The 24,205-nt window shown below is 43.5% G+C and overlaps 1 protein-coding gene and 1 long non-coding RNA gene across 3 annotated transcripts in view; both read right to left on the reverse strand.

Moving 5' to 3' along the window:
* Positions 1 to 11,727, reverse strand: part of LOC136852565 (uncharacterized) — a 145,616-nt gene extending 133,889 nt beyond the window's left edge. For both annotated transcript variants that reach the window (XR_010857183.1, XR_010857184.1), the window contains exon 1: positions 11,167 to 11,727. This is a non-coding gene — a long non-coding RNA (uncharacterized lncRNA). The remainder of the gene's footprint in view (positions 1 to 11,166) is intronic.
* Positions 11,728 to 13,497: 1,770 nt separating this feature from the next.
* On the reverse strand, positions 13,498 to 24,205 carry LOC136852567 (fructose-bisphosphate aldolase-like). The gene is made up of 6 exons (XM_067127359.1): positions 22,942 to 24,205; positions 16,506 to 16,714; positions 15,552 to 15,671; positions 15,101 to 15,346; positions 14,727 to 14,909; positions 13,498 to 14,354 (listed from the first exon to the last, which is right to left on the reverse strand). Exons 2-6 carry the CDS (start codon positions 16,707 to 16,709, stop codon positions 14,016 to 14,018), a joined length of 1,092 nt encoding a protein of 363 aa, XP_066983460.1. The 5' UTR covers positions 16,710 to 16,714; positions 22,942 to 24,205; the 3' UTR covers positions 13,498 to 14,015.

A 24,205-nucleotide genomic window follows, 5' to 3' on the forward strand; every position in this document is an offset into this window, starting at 1 on the left:
GTGGAACATATCTATACATTATTCGCAGAAAATTCGCCCATTCGCAGTGTTTTTCTCTGGGAAATATTCACTAATTACTGTATTTTCATGACTAAATGCACTTTTTGTGATAAAACTATTAAAATACTCAGGTATAAGCATTTTTAGAGGGTTTTTCTTGTATTTAAACTATTAAAATAGGCAGTTTTAATTGTTTTTAGAGGGGTTTTAAGTATTTGCAGATTTTAGCTATTCGTGGGGGGGCCGGTTTATGCATCCCCCGCGAATACAGGGGTTTACTGTAGGTCATTCCTGATCAGCTGGTCTGCTGTAATGTTCATTTTTTCTAGCAAAAACTCGGTTAACAGAAGGATCTTCCTTTCTTCTGACCAAGCGAAAATGCAACTTGAAAGGCAGAACAAAGCTTCTAACTGTGCCTTGTTGATTGCTCATCCATGCCAGCGTTGTTGAATTGCCTGAAAAGAGTGCTGACCTTTTTGCCCAGTGCTAGATCCTCTAAAGCTAGCAGGGCCTTCCACACTGTCAACATCTCAAACTGAAGGATGGTTCTCATTCCTCTGTGGACCAAACCCCAGCTAAATGCCTGTCTGCTGCAACCACTCATCAACTTTCTGATGATGCATTAGAATATAATGTGAGGTCTGGGGTCTTCAACTGGAGAGATGTTCCCAGCAAAAGTCGAGGTTGATGGTTCCACTATCTCAGAGGGGTCCTCTAACTCCCTTGAGACCTGAATTTGAATGAATTCAGGCTCAATTTCCTGGCTCTAATGCCTCTTGAGAAAGAAAAGAATTGGCTTCATTCTCAGCCTGGCCCCCAGAACCAACTTCTCTAGTGATGCCATGTGCCCTAACAGGAACAACCATTTCTTGGTTGGCAAGGTTGTGAAGGATAGAAATTCTTCTAGAATTAAAAGAAAATTATCTATGAATTTCTTCTTCAGAAAAAAAAAAATCTTGGTGTCCAGAAGCATTCCCAGGTAACCAAGGTTCTGAGTTGGTATTAGATTAGAATTTGAAATATTTATCAGTATTCCCAACATATTTGTCAACTTTAAAAGAGTATCTCTTGCCCTGAGGCTCCCCTCTAAAATGGCCACTAGAATCAGCCAATCACCCAGGTAACGGAGTATCCAAATGCCTAACATGTGAGCTCATTTGCCCAACTGCAATAGGACTCTTGTAAAACTTGAGGAGCTGAGTTCAGACGAAAGTACATAGCCCAAAACTGGTACACCCTGCCCTGAAAAACAAACTGCAAATATTTCCTTGAAATTGGGTGGATTGGTACATGGAAGTAAGCATCCATCATGTCCACTGATACCATCCAATCCAAGACTATTTCCACAGCTCCTTTTAGCCCAAGAGAGTCTTCTTCCTCTTCCAAGATCTGGAACTTTTCAATGTGAAGATAAGAGGGGAAACTCCAGAGGAGAACTGGCTAGAGGAGGCTGGGAAGAAAGGGGATGATGTACCCTCCTACAGTGCTTCCACCATCCAGGGATCTGCCTCCAGATCCTGCCAGACTGAATAAAAGAGGCTCAACCTCCCTCCTACTGGGGACTGGGGGGCTTGATGCATTATATTATCAGGAGCTGGATTTCTAAGATGTTTACTGTCCTTTCTGAAAGCAAGAAAGGGCAGGCTCAAGGGCCCCAATGACTTAACCATTTGCCTGGGGGGAACCTTGCAACTGCGTTAACTGCAGAAGCGTCTGCTGCCCTGGTTGTGTATGCCTAAATGTTTAAGAGCAATGCAACAAAGATCTGGTTTCCTCTTCTCAACCTCTTCCACTATCATACGAAATGCTGAGGTGTCCAGTAAAGAATGTAAGGGGTGATGTGCGATAATGTCAACCTTTTTAGTTGAAGAGACAGAGGAAGCGAAAAAGAACACAACTGTTCTGTACGCTTGACAATCGCCTTAGTAAAGGCAGCATGGACTCCCCAAGGTACTCTAAAAATGCTCTATCTAAGCAGCCAAAAAATTTGCAGAAGAACAGAAACGATATTACTTGCTATTCATCTATTGCTGCCACAGCCATTTCCGATAAAGGTAACTGCCTAGCATCATAAGACATAGCTCTCCTCTTTTTCATAAAGAGGGGAAGAACTGTAAAGTCACCACATCGACGCCAGCGTAGTGTTTCAGTGGCGCCATTAACTAAGTCTCCGCTGAGCATGTTTTCTTTGGTGACTTCCCATTTTCTTCAAACTCAATTAGTCACGCCTAAAACGTGCCAGGTCACGCAATTTTAACCATTTTTACTTTATACGTATTTATACAAATGTCACGCATTGTGTATCATATGTTTCTTCATTCATAGGCATCAAGACTGTATCCATATTGAAGTTCTGTATGTTTTGTATTGTAATTTGTACTCGTTCACTGCATATTATTGTTTATTGTTTTGACCTCAGGTCACAGTCAATTCCATTGTCTTTCGCGGGCCGGCGCCAGTCGGCCGCTATATAAGCTGCCTGGATCTGTAATAAAGCAGCAGTAACTTTTACCTGCTCGTTTCTTTGACACCTTACAGTGGTGACCCCCGGAGTATCCCGGAGCCATTAACGGACCGACACGGCGACTTAGTCTTGGCTCCAGGATTTCTCCAAAACGCTCTTAGCGGCCTAAACACGGCGCTGTAACCAGTGTTTGAGCGTGCTGACTCTCGTCGGCGTACCCCACCAGCGTCACTAGCGGAACCACACGGCGCACGAAAGTGCGTACTGACGCGAGTATCCCACTCCAGTAAGGGATCAAAGGAGCGAGCATGGACGCGGGTATCCCCTCCTTCATGCAGTTAAACGCGGACCTCACGGACTCGGAGGTTTACCCACCTCCCATCACACCCGCGCCCGCCCCCGCATCGAGGCCCTCCCGCAACTCCACACCAGCGCCCCGAACACACGACGGTCGGGCAACACAATCGCGGGCCGCCCTCACCGTAAAACTGCTGCCGTTTATGCAGGGGAACCCATCGATGTGGCTGCGCAGGGTGGAGAGCCACTTCAGAATCGCGGACCTGACGGACGAAATCCTACAGGCCGACACAGTGCTCAACGCCCTTCCGAGGACGTGTACAGAAAACTCATCTCGCGAGTACCAAACACACACCCTCACATACAGCACCACAAAAAGTTCCTCCTCGAAGCTTGCTCCCTGCCCATCGCCAAGCGGGCGCCCGTGCTATCGACCTTGCCATAAACCCACGCCACGACCTCAATTCAAGAGACGCTTGGAGCATGGTCGTGGATCTCCTGTCACTACCAGACTTGGGTGGCACAAAGAAGCAGCAGGAGATAAGCTTCGCACGGAAATCTACCTTCGCCAACTCCTCCCGGAGGTACGCAACCAGATCGCTCACCCTACACCATGCCTATCGAGGACCTCATAGAGACGGCGCAACATCTCACAGACTCCGTCAAGGCTTCACAGCGGCTAAAACCGGCCACACAGCCGGTCAGCTCCGTCCAGCCTGAAGAGGGCGTGAGCAGCCCGTCAACGCCATCGCCAACAGACGTCCACTGAACCACAGCAGATGGAGGTCCCCGGGCTTCTGTCGCTACCACAAGTGGTTCGGAAAGGACGCCCGAAACTGCCTGCCGCCCTGCTCGTTCGCCCGTTCAAAAAGCGGGGGTGGGCGACCAGCAGGACAGGCCGCCATGGCAGCCGCAGAACCCAGGGCTCAAAAAAGTAGGTTTTACGTCCGCGACACCATCTCCGGCAGGATGATGCTGGTCGACACAGGGGCCTTTAAATCGATCTTCCCAGCATCCAGACAGGACCGCAACCAGACACCAGACCCGGCCGCCTTCCTGACGGCCGCCAACGGAACCCCATCCTCTCCTACGGCACCAGGCCCTGTCGATCTCCATCCTTGGCCAGGGTTACTCCTGGGACTTCATCGTCGCTGACGTAGGAACCCCACTCCTGGGGGCCGATTTTCTGGCACACTTCGGCCTGCTAGTCGACGTGAGGCGCAAGCGCCTCCTCGATACCGACTCCTGCCAGTCTCTCCGTTAACAGTGGGACCCAGACCCACCATCAGCGCCGTCGCCCCCCACCAGTATGCACACCTGCTGTCGGAGTTCCCTGAGGTATTCAAGCCTGAGCTTCGCCAAGTCCCCGGGTCCCCAGCCAAGCACGGCATATACCCCATATAACGACTAAAGGGCCCCCGACACATGCGAACTTCCGAAGGCTTCCCCCTCAGCGCCTTCAGGAGGCGAAAAAAGCATTCGCGGAGATGGAGCGGATGGGAATCTGCAGGAAAGCCTCCAGTCCATGGGCCTCCCCCCTCCACATGGTGCAGAGACCAGACGGCTCCTGGAGACCCTGCGGCGACTACAGGCGGCTCAACATTGCAACAGAGCCCGACCACTACCCTCTACCCAACATGCAGGACCTCACGGCCTCCTCTCACGGGGCCAAAGTATTCACTAAATTGGACCTTCTTAAATCTTATTTCCAGGTACCTGTTGCACCAGAGGACATACCAAAGACAGCCATCATCACGCCCTTCAGGTCCTATGTGTTCGCCTTCTCCACTTTCGGGCTGAGGAATGCCGGGGCCACCTTCCAGCGGCTCATGGACAGCATCCTGGGGACCTAAAGTTATGCGTCTGCTCGTCGACGACATTCTCATATTTTCCAGGTCTCACAGCGAACACCAGAGACACATCAGGGCAGTCCTGCAGCGCCTCCAAGAGAACGGCCTCGTCGTCGCTTTGACAAGTGCACCCGGCGTCCAGAAAGCAGAGTTCCTGGGTCACGAGGTGTCTCCGACAGGCGTCTGCCCTCTTACATCGAAAGTAGCAGCCGTAGCCAGGTTCCCGACCCCACCTCCGTCAAGGCCGTCCAGGAGTTCCTTGGGATGGTAAACTTCTACAGGCGGTTCATCCCGGGATCGCGCACACCACGGCCCCTGACGGAAGTCCTAAAAGGTCAACCGAAGTCCCTGTCTTGGGGACCCAGCCAGCAGCAGGCCTTTTCCCTGACGAAGGCCGCCCTCGCCAAGGCAACCGCCTTGGCACACCAGGATCCCAAGGCTGAGGACAGATGCCAGTAACGTCGCCTGCGGTGCTGTTCTGGAGCAAATCATCAACGGCGCCCCCCAGCCCATCGCCTTCTTCAGCAAAAAGTTCAATCCCGCAGAGACCCGCTACAGCACCTTCGACAGGGGAACTCTGCGCGATGTACCGCGCAGTTCGGCACTTCAAGTTCCTCCTGGAGGGACGCCCTTCACAATCTTCACAGACCATCAGCCACTGGTTCACGCTTTCACGAAGCAGGGGGACGCATGGTCTTCCAGACAACAGCGCCACCTCTCAGCCATAGCCGAATTTACCTGTTCCGTCAGGTACCTCCCCGGCAAGAAAAATCCGTAGCAGACGCCCTCTCCAGAGTCGAGTTGAACGCAGTGCAGCTTGGTATGGATTACCAGGACCTCGCCAGAGAACAGGCCGCTGACCCAGAAACCCCAGCATACCGCACCGCTATCACGTCCCTCAAGCGGCGGACGTGACCCTCACCCCGAAGGCCCAAGCCTGCTCTGCGACATCAGCACAGGTCAGCCCCGCCCTTTGGTTCCAGCCTCACGCCACCGCCAGATATTCAACATAATTCACGGCCTCTCACCCCTCCGGCAGGACCACGCCAAGCTGCTTTCAAAAAAGTTCATCTGGCACAGGGTGCAAAAGGACGCCACGTCCTGGGCAAAACAGTGCCTGCAGTGCCAGACCAGTAAGGTGGGTCGTCACACGCAGTCGGGGGTAGGCGAGTTCCCACAGCCAGAGCGCCGCTTCGGCCACATCCACATTGACGTCGTCGGGCCCCTTCCCCCATCAGGCGGATCCAGATACCTCCTGACGGTGGTAGACCGTTCGACGAGGTGGCCCGAAGCCACACCCATGCAAGAAGCCACCGCCAGCGCGTGCGCCGAGGCCCTGCTCTCCAGTTGGGTTAGCCGCTTCGGCGTCCCAGATCACATCACAACCGACAGGGGCCCCGCCTTCCTCTCCGAGTTGTGGTCCGCCCTGGCTCAACTGCTGGGAACCACGCATCACACCACCACGGCGTACAACCCAGCGGCCAACGGCCTGGTCGAACGATTCCACAGGTCCCTAAAGTCATCCCTCATGGCCCGCTGCACCGCCGAGGACTGGAAACATCAGCTGCCGTGGGTCCTCCTCAGGTTGAGAACCGGCCCCAGAGCCGACGGCACCCCGTCTGCGGCCGAACAAACCTATGGGGAACCCCTCGTGGTGCCGGGAGAGCTCGTGACGGATGAACGCCACTCCCCATCACTGCAGAGGCTCCGCGGCGTGGCGGCAAGTTCGCCCCTTGCAGGCGCTCATACATCGACAAATCAACCACCTTCATGCCGACACAGCTGTCATCCGCCACCCACATCTTCGTCAGAGTCGGCGCCGCCTGTCCACCACTAACCAAGCCCTACAGGGGACCCTTCCGCGTGCTGGAACGGAACAGCAAGGCGTTCGGCTGGCACTCCTGGGAAGGACGACTGGGTCTCAACAGACCGCTTAAAGCCCGCCTTTCTGTCGGAGAGTCCCGACAGCGACGCAGCACCCCTTCCGCCCAACCGCACTCCAGCACGCCCTCACCCCCACAGGCACGGCCGCCCCAGGAAGGACGCCCAACCAGCAGCCTCACAGGCGGGAAGCCCCTCCGTTATCTTCAAGGGCCGCGGCACCCTTCAGCGTCCCAGCAGATACAGGGGATTAGTCAGGCGCATCCCTCGTCTTGCGGGGAGTATTTAATAAAGTCACCACATCGACGCCAGCGTAGTGTTTCAGCGGCGCCATTAACTAAGTCTCCGCTGAGCATGTTTCTTTGGTGACTTCCCATTTTCTTCAAACTCAATTAGTCACGCCTAAAACGTGCCAGGTCGCGCCAATTTTAACCATTTTTACTTTATACGTATTTATACAAATGTCACGCATTGTGTATCATATGTTTTCTTCATTCACAGGCATCAAGACTGTATCCATATTGAAGTTCTGTATGTTTTGTATTGTAATTTGTACTCGTTCACTGCATATTATTGTTTATTGTTTCGACCTCAGGTCACAGTCAATTCCATTGTCTTTCGCGGGCGGCACCAGTCGGCGCTATATAAACTGCCTGGATCTGTAATAAAGCAGCAGTAACTTTTACCTGCTCGTTTCTTTGACACCTTACAGTGGTGACCCGGGTGACCCACTGTAAGGTGTCAAAGAAACAAGCAGGTAAAAAGTTACTGCTGCTTTATTACAGATCCAGGCAGTTTATATAGCGGCCAACTGACGCCGCCCGCGAAAGACAATGGAATGGACTGTGACCTGAGGTCGAAACAATAAACAATAATATGCAGTGAATTTTACAAATTACAATACAAAACATACAGAACTTCAATATGGATACAGTCTTGATGCTCAGAATGAAGAAACATATGATACAAAATGCGTGACATTTGTATAAAACGCGATAAAGTAAAAATGGTTAAAATTAGGCGCCTGGCACGTTTTTAGGCGTGACTCATTGAGTTTGAAGAAAATGGAAGTCACCAAAGAAAACATGCTCAGCGGAGACTTTAGTTAATGGCGCCGCTGAAACACTACGCTGGCGTCGATGTGGTGACTTTACAGAACTTTTAGAAGAAACTTATGATGGAGCAATTTGGCCACTAAGTCAAATCTGTTCAGTGCCAACTTAGCCCATTTTGGAGATGGAAGGGGAAATGCCTTAGGTTCCAGCCTAGCAATCCTAAGGGACCTCAAATCTTGAACTACAGATTCCTCAAAGAAATCAGGAAATTGCTAACACGAATTTTTCACAAAAACCCCTCATGATGGATAAAAAATGTGAAGATGAACTGGCATAGCCAGACCGCCTGGGAGACCGAGAAAAAGAACATGGGTGCCTGGTACCAGGCGAAAGTCTAATGGTAGGGAAGTGTTCAGTGTCAGGCGAGCGCCTACTGTCAAGTGCATCCAATGGCAGTTGAGGACCTACTGGCAAGAGAGCTTCCAATGCAAAGCTAGAGCCTGCTGTCAGACAAGAGCCTACTTCCAGGTGAGTGCCTGCTGCCCGGCGAGCGCCTGCTGCCAGGCGAGCGCCTACTGTCAAGCGAGCGCCTACTGTCAAGCGAGCGTATGATGCCAGGCAAACGCCTCCGAGTGAATAACAAGTCATCTTGCAAGGGAAGACTACGGGAAGAACCCGGATAGGGAAGCTAGGAGTATGCAGTTCCAGTAAGACCTATGAGATACAAAATCGGATATTGAGTGAGTGCGCTTAACCTTACCTAGTATATCTACCTCCTGCCTGGTTCCTGGCCCCTAAGCACTCACACCACAAACACAGTTGTGGGCATACTGCATTGTTCGTGTTATGTGCAAAGTTATATAACTTGGAACAGTTTTACTTTATAGCTTTTTCTTTCATACTGTTACTACATTATAGAAGCTGACACTGAATTCCCTTATTTATAATTAATTGTCCTTAGCATTACTTTATTTAATATTTCATCAGTCTGTTTATTTTAATACTTGAACAACAATGTTACTAAACTAATTTTACCAAAATTCACTTGATCTTGTCGTGCTTATCTTTGGTGACTGAGTGCCAACCTGTATATGACACACGCCAGGTTGGCCAGAGGAAGAAGACAACAGGCACACACCACTTACAGACATATCCTGCCTCCCTTTACCTCCAACAATAGAAGAAGCATCACAGGGTGTGGGTAGGGTATGGCTAACAGGGAGGGAGGGCATTGGCACTTCCTCTGCCGCAAGGGGGAAACCCAAAAACGGTCAAATATAATTGGGCTGATAAAGCAGCAAGTTTCCCTAAGACATCGCTTCTAAATGCCAACCATCATATCCTGAATAATACGGGGAGCTTTGAGAAGAGAAAATTTTGAAGGAGCATCATTACTAGTGTAGCATTTATTCGAGCCGATTCATCTTAATTCATCATTGTGAAAACGAATAGACACCCCGCCCCCGTTAATAGGCCTCTTTAAGGTCAGAGTGAGATGGCAGTCCTGCCATTTCAACCAGACAGGAAATTCCATTCTTAATTGTTCCCATTGTTCATCCCCCTCCTACATGATCCCATAAATTCTTGCCTTCTGTTACTTCCCCCATGTTTTCGACCTATTTCCTCTGGTTGGTTCACCCCTTTCCAGATATGTACTGGCACAAACTGGAAGAAACTGGCCCTAAACAAGTTTACTGTGGCTGGATGAGGTCAAAGCTGACCGAAGAGATGAGAGATAGGTCAGAGGTTTCCAGGGAGGACTAGCGAGAGGACACATTTTCATCCAGAGCTGAGAGGCACCCTTTCCACCTTGGCACAAAGGATCCCTTGGTGTCCAGGCATGTTGCTCCAGACCTATGGCAGTAGAACAATTCCCTAAGATTGGAAGTCATCCTTGCTTCATACTACAAGGCCTAAATTAATTCAACAGGCACATGTCTGTGAAAGAGGGGTTCTGGCCAGCCTATTTTTCTTGTAATTCTCTTGATTCTTTTACTGAAGTCCCTTGTCTTATATTTTCCTTCTGGCAATATCAGTGATTCACATCTTGTGTGTTAAAGTCCTTACCAGTGATTTATGAATTAAAATCCCTCCTTAAACCTTCAACCTTATAGAAAGTAATTCATTAGGCTGTGCATAATTGACACTTGTAATGACCACATATTGTCCTCTCAATTGCAGAGAGGAGTTCAGAGTCTTGCGAGTTGCATATCTTGCTATTCCCAAATCAAAAGCCCCGTCCTACGTGGAAAACCCTAGTTATTTGTAGACTTTAATTAACTATGGATAGAATGTGCCATTAATCGATCCTCTCCACTTATTTTAACCATAACTGTAAATCATGGTTAAACTGTAAATATATGTATTGATTAAGGCCCTGGGTTTCAATTCTGTCTCTCCCAGTGAGCATGTATTTATTTTAAATTAGTGTTCGGTAGCGGTGGCATTCTGTCGTGCTTCAATTAAACAGGCGAGTCCCTATTCTAGCACCGCTAACCATAACACCAGGAAAACAGGGAGAGCGGCAAGAGCTGCTATTTGAAAGGTTGTGAAAAATGAGAAACTTATTCTTAACCCCACTTCCTGTCCTAGAGTTAGAATCTTTTCTGTCTTTTCCTGTTCTTATCTGCTTCTCACATCTGCTTATTCTTTAAATAAATATTCATTATTTCATTCGACCAACCAATACACTGATCTAGAGACTGTTTCTCTTAAATTTAAAGGTCTGTCCAGACGAGCGGACGTGCCCGCCTGGAAGCGCGGTAAGAGGGCAAATTCTGCCAGGCTTGCCCACAAGTGTTGGTCTACACGGCAGAGTTGACGGAAGATCGGGCGTGCCCGACGATCATGCGAGTATCTTGTCGACTATCGTACGAAAAACATGGTGGCCAGCACTGCCCAGAAAAAGACGAGACTGTGGTACAAAGACTGGCTAAATAGTTGAGACGTTTACGGAGACGTTGACGGGAGTCATACAACAAGAGTAGGCTATGTGAACTACAATATGGCTATGAACATGACTATACAGTAGAAACTATATGAGAATGAGCGTAAGCACATTCCATACACTCCTAGCAAGAGTAGAGCCATACATCCGAAAACAAGCTATAAACATGCGACACAGCATAACAGCAGAGGCTCCATTGGAATTTCACATATGGAGTTTTCGTTTGTTCAAATTGTGACCTAACTTGTAGACTTGAACAATAAAGTGTGTATTTGAGAGAGAGAGAGAGAGAGAGAGAGAGAGAGAGAGAGAGAGAGAGAGAATCCGAATCTACTTTTCAGACGTATAAATTTCTTGCTATTTTTTTTAAAGTGCTCTCTAAATACCTAAAACAAACTCTGTTAAACCTTCAAGATATCTTTAAATTTTTAACGTATTTACCGAGACCAAAATCAACCAAAAACAGATATAATCCAAGAAATATAAAAAACCGACGTTTTGAGCAATTTCCTCTGGTGGGTGGTGAATAATAATGATCTCCGCGAAACCTTAATTTCTGTTAATGTGGAAACACCTCGTATATAAAAAAAAATGACATTATTATCTACGACAACAATTCAGTTTCACAAAAAATAGATCTAAATCTTGATTCTAAAATACATTTTCCCTTACCTGTTTAACCTGAGGCGTGTTTTTTTTTGGGGGGTGGGGGCACGCATTTGTTTGCACTGTTGTTAAGAATTCGGTCGAAAGAGAAGGCTCTAATATTAAAGGGCGAATCTTGCACAGAAATCATTCTAGCTTTGCTTTCCAATCGTGGAGAAAGGTGACCTTTGCAACGAATTGTCTTCTCGATTATCAGTAGGATAACTGAGGTATGAACAACTTAAGAGATCTCGAAATTCTCGGGATCTCTCTCTCTCATTTGAAAAAAAAATATCTTGACGGGGCATGTAACTGGATACTTAACACTGGACGAGGTAGTCTTGATAAAGCTGTTATTGTAACAATAATAAACATATGAAAAAAAGAGCAAGCAGCTTCGCGGAAACAAGAAGCGGGAGAGTACTTCAGACTTTCTCCTAAGCACGTTGCTAGACCGTGATCCTTATGATGCGATTTCACGAGTGATTCGTCAGTCTTGGTGAATCACTATCGGTTATGTTCCTTCCACCTCGATATCAATAAAAAAACACATGTGGTTATAAAACATCAACTGGTGGTGACCGGCCTTTGTCGTCAACCGAACTACGTTATATATATATATATATATATATATATATATATATATATATATATATATATATATATATATATATATATATATATATATATATATATATATATATATATTATATATTTTTTTCTTTTTACTTTCCTTTCTCCTACAGCCGGCCGGCTGGCGCTTTTTTATCTCAGCCTACCTCATACTGATTTTCTTTCGTGAAAGTTAACTCTCAACGGTTTTGCTCATGTTTATTTATCCATGTTCACTATTGTCGGAAGCTTAGTTAAAGAATATTTAACGACTAAGTAAATAACTGTGAAGTGCAATGCGAAACCAGATGGATATCGTCTCAATGTTTCTTTTTTTTGGGGCACAAGCAGTGTTACGGGCTAACAGACGAGGCCTTTTACACATAGGAAAAGAACATTAGTAAAAAGATAAATAAGGATCCTTGTATCGCATAGCGATCTGAAAGGGAACTGGCTGACGTCATCATAACTGACAAAATAAATGAAAAGGAAAATTTTTACAGAGCGTATGTGCTGGCAACGAGCTTTCAATTGTAAGCATGCCTAACGATCTCAACAGCACATAAACCGACCAACATTAAAGTGAGGGCAGGGACCACCGGTGAGGAGTTCAGCTAGCACCATTGACTTCTAAAGTTCTTTGACTTAAAATTTTTCTTATACCTTATACTAACAATCAACGTAAATGATATGACGGCCATCCTTAGTTGCATGAACATCGGTATCTTATCAAGGTAATTTATAAAAGTAAAATGAGGGCATGGCTTGAAAATAGAGTCAAAAGAAATTTGCAAATATCAATTGAAAATTCAGCTGCGCATTCAACTTTACTCAGTAGTGACATCACAATCGTCTACATGCGAGCTGAATATCTGTCTTTAAATACTTTACTTCTATGGGGATGGAAGAAATGAAATCGTTACCAGCACTTTTAGAATCAAAACCAGCCTCTTGCAAAACAATGAAAGTAATTAAATGAGCGTCCCATCTTACACAAGGTGGCTACATTAGGTCGACCCTTACCCCGATCTACAACGTAAGTCTGGCAGTGTCGTACTTCCAGTACTTGCCTCAGCACACCGGGCTCCGACTGGCAATTTCGCTTAACACAGGCACGGCAATTTCGCTGGCTTGCCCATTATACGAGCCCGATGACATGCATGCCCGCTCGTCTAGACATGCCTTACACATTGGTTGTGATCGTCGCAAACTAAACGAAAACTTCAGATAAAGATCCAGTTAACGAAACCACGTAAACACTCTCCAATACGTCATCGTACACGGACGACAGAGGAAAAACTGATTGGAAAACTATAGACGCTGAAACCACCCGAAAGGGAGGAGTCAATAGACGGTTCAAACTAAACGATCATATCTTTTGTTTACTTTTCACTCGATCGTCCTCCCGCCTGACACGGGAATAGAGCTATCATAATGGAGGCAAGATTGATTCCAAAAAAATTTTTCGAAGCGATTATGCTTGGGTTTTAAACAAGTCATCCAACCTCCGAGTCGAGTGTATTTCCTTAAAAAGTGGAGACGCTATAATGTAACTCTTGCGGTCAAATAAACGTAGAAACCTACTTCTTACACTTTAACACTAATCGCCTCTCAGGCAGTTTCACCTAAGAAATGCAATACAAAATATATCCAAGCATAATAGGCTTTAACTTAAATATTCTATGCAAGGCCATAGTTTCTTACTAAAACGTCGTCATAACGAAGGACTAAGAATTATGCTAATCATCCATTTATAGAAATTTATTGTTTCCCAAAATGCTTACAAATGAAGCAAAGTGCTTGGTTCTGAACTTGACAATATTGCACACACCTCGACATGCAACAACAATGGGTGAAACTAAGGAAACATTTTAATGGAAAATTACAAAAAAAGGCAATTTATCCATTTATCAGCTAAGTGTTTTCTTGATATAAATGAAGTTCTGTACTTTATACAAAGATGCTTTTATCATAAAAATAAATCTCTAGTAATTTGAGCAATATATATACTGTATTGAATTTTATTATCTATTAGACTACTAAAAGTATAATATAAAATTGAGTATGCATGAAGCTTTAGAAGGCCTGTCAAAATACCGAAAATGATTTAATTAATTTAAACACTCAACAGAAGTTGAAAACATAATTCAACTTCTTAACTGTAGTAGCCACACGCAAGATATTCATCTGACAGCTCCCTCCTTGTCAACACACTTGACAACCTACGACAAATCATGACACCATCAACTCTTGAGATAATCTGTTTAGTACTGGTGATTCTTGACGAAGAGTCCAGCTCCGCTGGCTGCTCCACTGGAACTTCCAGCCGCATACTTGCCAACAGAAGCAGCACCGTTGGCTTTGGCTCTCTTCAGCAGTTCGACTTGGCCAGCTTTTACGTCCTTTCCACTCCATGCCTTCAAGGCTGAGGCCTGAAGTGCTCGGCCATAACTGAAAGTGAGAGCCCATGGTTTCCTGGCTGCAGTGCACTTGTTAAGGGCATCAAGATGGACGGTTGCCTCTTCTTCAGACTGACCACCAGAGAGGAAGCAGATACCAGGTACAGCAGCTGGGACAGTTCGAGATAATGCCAAAAGAGTAGCCTGAAATGACAGAAAACATAACTCACCTCTGCAGCTAAGAAAACACATGTTCATGCTTAATGGTCACCTTACTTTTTAAGGGCACATGAATATGTGATCCCATAAAATTTATCACGTAGAACCTATAGGTACCTTTCAACAATGCTTATTAATTAAGATTAAGTAATCAAGGCGAGGAAATCTGTTAAGTATCTTCAGGAAACAAAATTTTTCACCAAGTGACTCGACACATTAACATTCACACCTCTTAATAATTGAATCAGTTCTCAAAAATAATCCTAGCACAAAGGCTGTTGAACCATAATGTAGCATAGCGTATACATACTTCACATTTAATATACAATCATCCTCCAGAGTTACACTAACACTTACCTCTGCAGCTTGCTGAGGTGTATATTTAACGGGACATTCCTGTCCTGCCAATACCATGTTGGGTTTGAGAAGAGTTCCTTCTAAGAAGACGTGATGATCCATTAAAGCTTTGTAAGTGAAGGACAAAACAGTTTCCGTAACCTTCTGGGCACGTTCGAGGTTGTGGGACCCATCCATCAGCACCTGTTGAAGTTCGTTTGTTGTTAGTTTCTGGTTATATCAAATATCGTTAAGGACTGGGGGAAATTATACCAAAAGGTTGTGCCCCTAAAAGTTAAAGCAATGAAGACTGAATTGGTAAATGATAGAAGGAAACCTTCATTCAAGTATTACAAATTAATTTCCAGAGCAGTTCCTTTAGGTGAAAAGATTACCTCAGGTTCGACGATGGGGACGAGGCCGTTCATTTGGCATATGGAAGCATAACGTGCAAGTACGTTGGCATTTTCCAACATGCCAAGGTAGCTGGGAGTGTTCTGTCCAATCTTGAGAACACAGCGCCATTTGGCAAACTGGCAGCCATCCTTTTTGTACTGAGCACAGCGCTGTGCAAGATCATCAAGTCCTTGGGTGGTGCTTTCGCCTTCGGATCCCATCAATGGCACAACACCTTTGTCGACCTGTAACAGATGCAACTTAGTCATTCTAAAACAAATGCCATAGTTGTAACATTCAAACGACGCTCATTAACTAACGAACATATCGTTCATAAACTGATTGATTGCATAACAAAAAAATAGTTTCAGAGTAAAACCGTCATCTCCCACAAAATACCGAAGAAAAAAGGACGACCAATTCTCAGTACACGACAGCAGCCACACTAACCTTGATACCAGGAATGATCCCCATCTGTTTGATGAGGTCGACGAAGGGGACGCCGCTGTCGCTTTTCTGGTAGAGGGTTTCGTGGAACAAAATCACTCCGGAGATGTAGTTTCCGAGTTCCTAAAAACGAATTAATATTAAAGGGTACTTGCGTCATACAAATTACGGCATGCCATTATTCATACACTCGTATATTCATTAATATAAAGCAACATGGCGCCACTGTTTCGAATCCACATTACACTCAGATCCTTCCTATCATCTACAATACCTCTTGTCCCGTATCCTTTTTAATATTCCACAACTATCGTCTCTAACACTAAAGGAACACTCCTTGTGCTCGGCCTTTCGGCAACTTCAAAGTTCCCTGAAGGTTCAAGTAATTTTCCTTTACTATGGGTTGGGGTAGGATTCGAATCATACAAGCTTAAGAAACAGGCTAAATTTAACAAGCTTAACAAATACTAAACATTTAAAGAGAAAATAATTCATACGAAATTAAAACATTTTCGTAAACGACAAAGCATCTGAACAAACCTCTTATCTTATACTACATCCCCAGATTGTGAATTCGTTTTACTGGCTCGAAAATTCCATAAATGTACTATTTTCTGGGCTGCTAAGTACATCAAACTGGGTACAGGCTGTGAAAATTTAGGGTTAGGAGTCTATACTACCTACAAAATGTCTATACTACCTAAAAAATGTTCTACACTGACACAGTGCAAAACGATACATCAGTCAAGTTCACAATCATGAACCAATACCTATAAAAATCGACAAGATTTTGCGAGTCAGAATGACCAAAATACAATGTGTACATCTGCAAAATAAAAAGATGGTATACAAGCTGTGACATTTACACATTTTATAAGAGTAGGCTCCGTTTGGTGTACATTTTGTACTTTCAAATCAAAACTACCACACGCACGAAAAAATGAAACTGAAGCTAACCTTGTCAGAAGTGAAGAGCAACTGGCGATATTTCCTCCTGTTGTCTTCGGTGTTTTCCAAACCAATATTGGCCAGGCGTTTACCCATGGTGCCAGTGGACTCGTCAGCAGCTAAGATACCCTTCCCCGGCGTCACGATGGCATTGGCAATGCTTCGCAGTTCGGCCTGAAGCTCAGGGGCAGGGTAGCTGAAGTAGGTTGTCATGGTGGCTGCAAAAAATAAGTGTCATTAATTGGTAGACCAATAACACCTGCTTTAATGAAATTTTTCCAATTGGGTCGGAAGAGGGAGCAGCCGACAATGACCCCAGGATATCAAGGCTGGATTATAGTAATTCGAATCGTTTCAGTTAGAATCGAATCAGATCACAAACGGGGTGTCTCAGTCACAAAATAATGATTACAAGACAACAATATGCCAGTAAAATACTTGGCGGCCTTGTAATACTCCAAGTCTTTGAGACATGAGCATCATCACTGTTACACAGCGCAGTGCAAAGCCTCGGGCAATGACAATCTAAATCGCTGAGCGTTACCGTCAATGCTGTGGCTAAGAGAAAGTGGTTATCAAAAAAAAAAAAGATGGCCAAGAGAAAGTTCATTACTGATGTGGTTATTAAAGAAAAAAAAATCAAAATTTTTCCTTTTTCTTTTTTACGAGTTGGTTGATTCTAGTAAGGACTGGAGAGGCAGATTTATTTAAAGGAAACCTGATCTATACAATTTCATGATTTATACAGACCCCATCATTATGTATAACATTCCCATTTACTTAAGCCTACCTGTAATCAAGTTTCATATTACATGATATTAACTCTTCAAATAAGTTAGTGTTCAATACAGTGTCAACTATTTTTTATGAAAATTAACAAACCACAAGATATAAGACAGTTTCTAGTAAATGTAATTAACGCATAATAAAAACAGCAGAAACTAAACAGATGAAATATGAAGGTTATAAAATGTTACAGATAAACAAGCGCAAAACGGCAGAAATTTCAATGATCAATTATCACTAATGCAATTACAGCCAGTTACGAGACAGGAAAAAGACACTGGATTCCCGTTCGTTTTTGCAAATACCTGTATATCCAAGGACTGTTAGACATGGTTACGTATGCCTTAAAATAGTAAGGATGTCTTCCGCTGAGGCCATCCGTTTACGGTGGTGACTGTGTAGCATATAAATTTTACTTGCACAGAAGTTATATCAATGTTTAAATTATGACATAAATGCTCCTCTATCGTGAAACGCAAGCTACATGCACAATAAGAGCCCTTCTAACGAGAGAGAGAGAGAGAGAGAGAGAGAGAGAGAGAGAGAGAGAGAGAGAGAGAGAGAGAGAGAGAGAAATTCTACATCTGGCAAATACTAGTAGACATTCAAGGAACAGGCAAATACTAGTAGACATTCAAGGGAATGAGAAAAAATAGCACCGTACGAGTTAGACCCTTTCCTTGACATTTAGTGAACAAAGTACGGTAAACCACCTCGGTTACCTTCGTACTGAGAGCAAAAGGGTGATCAATTTCGAGGGCGTGACTTTTTGATTAACTGTACAACAGCAATTGTAGTTTTCGTTTGATACATCCACAGTAACTATTTTAGTTAAAGCCGAATCAATAATATATTCAAGATGTTTTAACCGCTGTTTAACGTATGGCATAATATAAATTAGCTATATCACATTTGTGAAGGAAGCAGAGCCAAACGATTGGAACCTCACGGTTCTCAGCCAATTCTTACGGCTAGAAATAATATCCATCCCCAATTTCTATAATCCCAACAGCCGCACGTACCTTTTCACAACTGAGGTTGCTAGGGTGGTAAGGCATGCGTGAACCACGGACCTCAAATGCAACCTTGACGGTCTACCACTGAGCATCAGTAGGCGTAACCAGAAAACTAAAAATCCGAGTCTCTTCACTCCCCTCAGAACAACTGCAATCCTACAGTACTCAAGATCTACATAATCATAAAAGCTCAAATTTCGATATAAATTCTAGTCATTACTCCCTAATTACATTAAGTTTCTTCCCGCAGAGAATACGGGGGTAATTAAATGTAAAAGTAAACTGATTCATTAGACTATACAGTATAGCCTATGTCTGCCGGCATTTTTCTTGCAAGCCGCATGGAAACAACAAAACAGTGTATTGTTACATCCTTGATTATGACGCACAGGGCCCTTGGGTAAAGCATGGGGAAACGACCGATGTCCTTGTATCTGTTAAGGAATCTCAGTAAGAACAACGCTGTAATCATCATAATAATTCTCTCTCACTATGCGTGTCCCACACCTCAAGTCGAAGCCAGCTACGTCTAACATCCAGTTTCTTCATTACAGACATTGGTAACGGTTCTCAAAGCATGTTATCACAACTGTATTATGTAACATGCAGAATAATCTTAGAGCATCAGATAACGGCATTTATTTCTAAATGTGTTTCTAAATACCTATAGTATATTTGACGATAATTTGAAGAATAAAATTTCGTGGAAATGAACAACAAAAATTAAATTTTATAATAAAGCAAAATCCTCATTAAGATATGAGGAGCTACAAAACCAGCCTTGGGAAAAAAAATCTCAAGTGTTTTTCTCCACCAGCTTTCTTCTTACGGTTGCGTAACCTTCACAGTCTGGTTAAGGCTAAACCATTAACTATGGATCTCACGAACCATGAAATCATTAAGCAGAATTGCAAGTTAGCTAATTGGGAGAAAATTCCAAATTAAATGGTAATTACGGATTTTGATGTCTTTGCTTTAACAGAGATCAAAAGAATCTGCGGATATAACTCAAAATTGACAACTTCAACATGTGTACAACATAAACTGCCATCTCGACTTTTCTCCGGTGTGAACTTCAGCTGATAACCTTCGCCTTCATGACTGTTTATCGTGTTCTGAGCCCTAGCCTTCCACACTAACTCTAATACTGCTTAGCCACTTCATTTTAGAAGTGCGTATGCGCCCTCACGAACACAAACACTTTATACACATGTATACACACAAATATATATACACACGTATATGTAAACATACGTATGTGTATATATATATACACATAGGTGTACACATAAAGCAGGTGTATACATACCTATCTACCTATATACCTATATATATATATATATATATATATATATATATATATATATATATATATATATATATATATATATATATATATATATATATCACTAAACCGTTAGTCCACAAATTAATGATGTAAAGTTGGGTGCGATTAGCATTTAGATATCCGCAGGGGGTGAGCCTAGCAACTTCACCTCAAAACTTGCTGATCTCGGAATGGTGTCATTTTCTGGAATCTCTCTCGCCCAAGATACAAATGATGGATGGTGGTGATATTGCCATCCAGGCAAACTGTATCTATCTATATATACCTATGTAAATGAAATACATGTATATATATACACATATATACACAGTGTACAGTATATATATAGACATATAGGTGAACTATCATCTTCCCGAAACAGAAGGTAGAAGCTGCTCAGTTGAGTCGATTCCAACAGGTTCCAGTTGCCGGACGGTTATATCAGCTTCCAAGGTCACCCCCTTGCCACAACAAGTTGAAAAACAAGAAAAAAAAAGGTGACTACAAACCCGGTCGTGAGACCTCAGTCAACAAGGTGCTTTATGCACTGTACCCTTTGCCACGGGAAGATGGAACAGTTCCGATGGCCTTGTTCGATAATTATTCCAAAGTAGATGATAAACAAATGCCATAACTAGTTCTCGTTACCATGAGCAAAAAAAAAAAACAAGTTTATTCAAATGTAAAAGCCGTTTCTTCCGATAACTTATCTCTTCTGAAAACATCTCTGACGTAACAGTATTGTAACAGCGCATGAGAAGTTGTAGACCTCTGTATGAGGCGGCAGTTGCTATGCACTGAAGCCAGACAATGTACAACGGGGGGTAAGGAGGAGAGCAGGGTTAATGGACAAGGGTATGCGAGTATCTGGGTGGAAGCCGGGATCACTTGGACCACAGGCATGAGGGCATGTTCACAAGCACGTCCACGGAACCTCCTGTGGGCGGGCACACATACTTTGTTTTATGGATAATAGTGTAATACAGAAATATATAATCCAAGTTCCCTATTTCACCGACATGACCTTCTTAAAATGCCAAAACACTGAACGAGTAAGGAGACGAGCGACAGAGAACCATCGGTTTAGAGACGAGAAACAACTAAATGAAGGGACAAAAACCTTGCAAACTTCCGTGACATGACATCCTAAATAACGAATTATATATACGTCGGAAGTTTTACTAAAAGAATGAAAAGGAACGGTAACAAAAGAGGCTGGTCCGGCGAGAGCTGTCCTAAATTCTTATCAGATTTTCGAGAGGTCTGTTGTAACCTAAACTGCGCAACCTCAACAGATAAGATAAATGCATCTTGAGATCTCTGCTCATGTCTTGTTCAGTTTAACGAACTAATCCGTACCCGTCATTTCGCAAAACTTAAAAGTAACTTCAGTTAACTCAGAAACGTAGATCAGTAACATTTGATATTCCAAGTGACCATATTATGAGACGAAACGAAATGTAAAATTAAAACATTTTTATGATTGTACTGCGCATTAATTTATACACTGCACTTGGAAAGAGCTGTGAACCTACAGTAATGCAGTTGACCTTTAAGTTAATATATCAATCTAATACCAAGAACAAACTACCTAGATTCTAACACCCAAAAACTGACAAGGGTAGCAGAGGCTCTCTTCTGATGAAACCAAAGATTTGCTCTAGGCCTAATACAAGAACTTGCTAAGCCTAACCAAGAGTAGAACCCACTAGATCCCCCTACCCACATTTCTTAACGCACGCATACAAACGCCCTTTACTCAAGGGCGTTACTTTCACTTTACAAAGAAAACCACAGCCGTACTTTAGGTGGCAATATCAGTGATTTCTGTGGGGTTTACTATGCATTACCAACATAGCCTTCAAGAATGAAACAGGGTATCCAAAAAATTTTATAGTTAATATTTTTGGATATACTCTCAAAATCCACACCACGCAAAAGAACTAACTACACATTTTTTTTTTACTAAAGCTTGTGTAATCTACGGAAGGGATATTGTCAGGATCTTTAATCACTACCAGCAACCATGTGAGGGCTCCTGTTTCCTTTTTAATCCTACAGCTTTTTAGTTTTCTGGAAAGAACACTCGTGTGCCGGCTTTGTGTGTCCGTCTGCACTTTCTTCTGTCTGCCCGCAGATCTTAAAAAAAATAGTGAGGCTATAGGGCTGCAAATTGGTATGTTAATCATCCACCCTCCAACCATCAAACATACCAATTTGCAACCCTCTAGCCTCAGTAGTTTTTATTTTATTTTATTTAAAAGTTTACAGACATGAGACCACCGAAAGATAGATTTATTTTCGGTGGCTTGATTATACGATGTACAGAGCGAACTTTTTACTTGTCTTTTCTTAGAATGACTAAGGTGCTGATGTTGTTTTCATAAAAATATTTCGGGGTAATACAAATGTATGGACACACAGATGCACACTGGGATGTAAGGGACCTTAAATTAATGTCGTTCACTCTCCATTGAATGTGTATATTAGCCTAAAACGTCTAAGCCTAAACCCTTCGTTTCAGCACGTCAACGAAGCATATCTTCCACAATAACCATACATGGGAACTTCCTACCTCCGATACAGAAGCTGGCTATAACCAGACATTTACACACCTGCATCACGTCCAGTACACCTGCGGCAGGACTGAACTTACGCACGGTTGTGGCCGGTTCATTTCAAATCATCTTCATTTACCAATTATGGAGATGTGTACACGATCTGACCTGCTTGACCTCCAGTTTTACTATTTCAAATCTACTTACTGTCCTTTACGAAAAAATTTACTTTTTTACATTTTAGTATAAAATTTAAATACATTTACTGTAAACAGGCGCCTGACAACAGAGAGAGAGAGAGAGAGAGAGAGAGAGAGAGAGAGAGAGCTAGTGACGTGGCATAATTCTGTATGTACCGGTGACCTGAATGATTTAGAACTTTGAACTTAAGAGTTCTGAGACTTGATTCGGAAGATAAAGGTCTGCTCATGAATTCCATAATTAATGCATTCACGAAAGAAAACTTCCCCATTGTCAGACTACTCGTTTGTTGTGCTGCCTTAACTATTTTCTTGTAGTCACACGGCCGAGTCCTAAAATATTTAGCTCTCAGGTACATAAATATTAACACTTACGAGCGCAAAAAGATAGCCGTTGTATTATTGAGCAGTATAGGATAGACACAACTGCGGTAACTTTTCAAGTTTTCTTTATAAAGCCACATCTATCCCATAGAAAACATAAAAAAAGACAATATTCAAGGGACAACTTCCTTAATAATAGGTGTTACAGTAAAAATGATCATTAAAATTACTTACTGTGTGCGAGGTGTTCGGAAGGGAATCGTCCGGTGCGAGCTACGCTGACAGAGTGGCAGACGAAGGGAAGAACGCAAGAGAAAAAGTCGACCCGCTTACAGTGTTGCCAATAGCTTCATAGCCATCGTGCGGAAACTAGAAAAGTATCGTATAAATAAGATTCCTACGTGACTAAAGTATGCATCACACTCTTAAGTACGGGGGAACTAGATGGAACTAAGACAGGATAACCTGCCGGTTTTTATGTAAGAGAAGGAATTTCGTATATTGCGGTTACTTGCACGGCTTACCCAACACCCTCCCGCCCCCTCTGTCCCGCCCTCAACCAGCCAAGTGAAGGACGTCTACTTCTTGTGCAAATTGTTATTGTTCTTTCTTTTAGAAGCACCCAGCCTTTCCAAGTCAATTGCTGCCATCTGAATGAGTATTTATTTCATCATTGACTAGGCTATGATATACGGAGTCGAACTGATATTTATGCTTTGTGTAGGCACTGTATAATTTGCATTCACATAAAGACAACCTTACCACAACGCTAAGTACGTACTTATGTATAACTGACTATATTTGCTGATAAATGCCGTATCAGCATGTTACCAACGTGAAGTAGATTGGGATGAGCTGACATCTCAAGCACAAGATTAAGGACTCGAGAACTAACCCTGAGGACATTCGTTGTTTTAAGTCTTTCAGTTACATAATTTGAGACAATCAACATGAAATTCTCTACATACCTAACACAACAAGGCCATTAAATGCTACTATGATATGAGCAATTCTACATGGGTGTAGGTTTAGTTATCTACTATTTACCTTTATTGAGGTATATATATATCCGTTAAATAATAATGCTATGGACACGGCAATTACCATAAAACTGAGGCAGATGGTTCCAAGACCAAGTAATGTATAAAAAGAAGAAAAAAAAACGATATCTCCGCTGGTTTAGAGATCACAGAATGCTTGTTCTTTGCTGAATGTTCTAACACAATAATTTGGGTGATGAAATAAGTAGGCAAGTTACAATATACAACAGAAATGACGTAGATTCATACGATGCTGACACTTGTCAACAAACTTCTACATTATGCGTCTATGAGCAGGGTGTGGTGTTCTACCTCGTCCTGATTGGACGATAGTGCAAGAAAAGAGAACGTAAGCCAATCAACGTTGAGCATTTCCAACACACCCCTAACACACCTCCGCATCATAAGCCCCTCTGTAGGGTAGATGCAGTTCCAGCTCAGCGCACACAGAAAAAGAC

The sequence above is a fragment of the Macrobrachium rosenbergii genome, chromosome 3 (genome assembly GCF_040412425.1).
Source record: "Macrobrachium rosenbergii isolate ZJJX-2024 chromosome 3, ASM4041242v1, whole genome shotgun sequence".
NCBI classification, from domain to species: domain Eukaryota; kingdom Metazoa; phylum Arthropoda; class Malacostraca; order Decapoda; family Palaemonidae; genus Macrobrachium; species Macrobrachium rosenbergii.